This window comes from Sinocyclocheilus anshuiensis, unplaced genomic scaffold (assembly GCF_001515605.1).
Source record: "Sinocyclocheilus anshuiensis isolate Anshui unplaced genomic scaffold, SAMN03320099.WGS_v1.1 scaffold130, whole genome shotgun sequence".
NCBI classification, from domain to species: Eukaryota; Metazoa; Chordata; class Actinopteri; order Cypriniformes; family Cyprinidae; genus Sinocyclocheilus; species Sinocyclocheilus anshuiensis.
Window position 1 is genome coordinate 1910916 of NW_015544207.1, and position 3279 is coordinate 1914194.

Consider the following 3279-nt stretch of genomic DNA (forward strand, 5'->3'; position numbering starts at 1 on the left):
TCAAAGGAGAATCAGAAGGCTGAATCCTGACTGACAGAGGAGGAGTTGGGGATGGAGGAGGGTAATTAGCTATTGAGTAATGCGAAAACTGCTGATAATACTGAGGGACCTTAATGCTTAGATAGGTGTCGTATTCCCATAGGTTGATGGGGATCAGCTGAGAGTCAGCTGACAGCTGATTGACTAACGTGACCTGCCAGAACTAACGCTACGCTAGATTTTCGAGCTTGACTAACGTGACCTGTCAGAACTAACGCTACGCTTGATATATGTTAAAAAAGTATTTTGTTTAAAAATGTCTATATAAATGTCATATAAATGTTTTTTAAGAACTTGGCATTGGATTTTTTTAATAAGATTTCTTCTTTTAATTATCTTTATTTGTCATTTTTGTCATTCCTAAAATGTGCTTGAACAATGTGTTTCTCAGAGTAACATGTAAGCCTAAAAAAAAAGCAGAAAAAGCAGTCGTGAGTCATGTGACGATGGCTACAAAGGCAGAGGAGAGAGAGACAAAGTCATACAGGACTGCCGTTTCAAACATGTTTGGACAAGAACAAGAGCAGGGGCCAAACTATCCTCTTTTCCTGAGTGAATATGGTGTGCTTGGACAGGTGTACATGCTTTAGGTTCCCTCCACAATACCCTTCCTCTTTCTGACATATCAGCCACAAAACACACACACAGAAATGCAAAGCTGGAGGTCGAACGAGCAGACAGACGTGCTGACTGAACATATATCACTTTCTGCCAATGCATTCACACACATGCATAGATGCAAATGTTGCATGGCAGTAAATTCTTGACAGGCTTAACCTGTCAAACAACCCGTTAAAATAAGTGTGATATTGTGTGTGTGGCAGCCAGAGAGAGTTGTGTGTGTGAGTACAAAAAATTATTATGATACAGAGAGCATGATATGTTGAAAACATACATCGGTTTTTGCCAGTATGGATCATCCACAGCGAAAGTATCAACAAGAAAAATCTGCAACAATTGCTCTACCATATAAGGGCAAAAAAGCTTCAAACAGCTTTGGAATTCTTAAAGGGGAAGTGTATCACTTATTAATCACAACAGAATTGAATAAACAGAATGACTCACTTTCAAAACACTGTTGTGTTCGTTTGAACATCCCCACCAGCCTGACACAGCAACATTATCTGAGTTTGGGACAGACTTATTTGTTTGACAGACCAATGGCAGATGGGGAAATGTTGAGAAAACCTGTTTGAAAACAGTCATTATTTTTGCAATTCTGTGGTGCTTAAATTACACACTTCGCCTTTGAAAGTGACAGAACAATAGATAACTATAGGATTTAAAAGATAAGTACCCAATTTTGAGTAAGTTGAAAGCTTGTGTCTGGTATTTACCTGTCAGTGGGCTGCGTGGTTTGGCCCCGAGGTACGCCAGGTTGACATTAGCTTTGCGTCCATCAATAATAGGGTTGGGATCTTTACAAGCTCTCTCAGCTGCACTTTTATCTATCATAGTGACCTGAAGAAGAAAGAGAGAAATGAAGTTGAATGCTTAGATAGGTGTCGTATTCCCATAGGTTGATGGGGATCAGCTGAGAGTCAGCTGATGCGAGCTTGACTAACGTGACCTGTCAGAACTAACGCTACGCTTGATATATGTTAAAAAAGTATTTTGTTTAAAAATGTCTATATAAATGTCATATAAATGTTTTTTAAGAACTTGGCATTGGATTTTTTTAATAAGATTTCTTCTTTTAATTATCTTTATTTGTCATTCACTCTTGAACTAAAATGTGCTTGAACAATGTGTTTCTCAGAGTAACATGTAAGCCTAAAAAAAAAGCAGTAAATCGAGGCGTGAGTCATGTGACGATGGCTACAAAGGCAGAGGAGAGAGAGACAAAGTCATACAGGACTGCCGTTTCAAACATGTTTGGACAAGAACAAGAGCAGGGGCCAAACTATCCTCTTTTCCTGAGTGAATATGGTGTGCTTGGACAGGTGTACATGCTTTAGGTTCCCTCCACAATACCCTTCCTCTTTCTGACATATCAGCCACAAAACACACACACAGAAATGCAAAGCTGGAGGTCGAACGAGCAGACAGACGTGCTGACTGAACATATATCACTTTCTGCCAATGCATTCACACACATGCATAGATGCAAATGTTGCATGGCAGTAAATTCTTGACAGGCTTAACCTGTCAAACAACCCGTTAAAATAAGTGTGATATTGTGTGTGTGGCAGCCAGAGAGAGTTGTGTGTGTGAGTACAAAAAATTATTATGATACAGAGAGCATGATATGTTGAAAACATACATCGGTTTTTGCCAGTATGGATCATCCACAGCGAAAGTATCAACAAGAAAAATCTGCAACAATTGCTCTACCATATAAGGGCAAAAAAGCTTCAAACAGCTTTGGAATTCTTAAAGGGGAAGTGTATCACTTATTAATCACAACAGAATTGAATAAACAGAATGACTCACTTTCAAAACACTGTTGTGTTCGTTTGAACATCCCCACCAGCCTGACACAGCAACATTATCTGAGTTTGGGACAGACTTATTTGTTTGACAGACCAATGGCAGATGGGGAAATGTTGAGAAAACCTGTTTGAAAACAGTCATTATTTTTGCAATTCTGTGGTGCTTAAATTACACACTTCGCCTTTGAAAGTGACAGAACAATAGATAACTATAGGATTTAAAAGATAAGTACCCAATTTTGAGTAGGTTGAAAGCTTGTGTCTGGTATTTACCTGTCAGTGGGCTGCGTGGTTTGGCCCCGAGGTACGCCAGGTTGACATTAGCTTTGCGTCCATCAATAATAGGGTTGGGATCTTTACAAGCTCTCTCAGCTGCACTTTTATCTATCATAGTGACCTGAAGAAGAAAGAGAGAAATGAAGTACAGACACATTATGAATGAGTGTGATTTTGCTATTTGTTGAGCCATTTCATACTTTTTTTTTTTCACTTTTTTGTCAAACTGTTTGCATAATTTTTTACAATTCTACGTATATGACCGTATTATAAGCTTAGAGGGGAATTAACATGAAAACTGAAAACCTTTTATGCACTTTGGCTTTTCATTTACACAACAACGGCTTTTTGGGAGCATGAAAATGCAAACTTTTGAAAACGGTTTCAAAGTGCATGTTTTTGAAAACAATACTGTTATCTTTTCAGTTTGAATTTGTCAAAAGGGACGTCATGCAAAGTGTATTACGTGTTCAGTCTAATACAGGGGTGCCCAAACTCGGTCCTGGAGGGCCGGTGTCCTGCAGAGTTTAGC

The 3279-nt window shown here is 38.9% G+C and overlaps 1 protein-coding gene across 1 annotated transcript in view; it reads right to left on the reverse strand.

Annotated features, from left to right (window-relative positions):
- Window positions 1-3279, reverse strand: part of LOC107697017 (RNA-binding protein 38-like) — a 24936-nt gene that overhangs the window by 15594 nt on the left and 6063 nt on the right. Inside the window, exon 2 of the mRNA XM_016497634.1 lies at window positions 2745-2868. Coding sequence (XP_016353120.1) covers window positions 2745-2868 — 124 coding nt within the window. The remainder of the gene's footprint in view (window positions 1-2744; window positions 2869-3279) is intronic.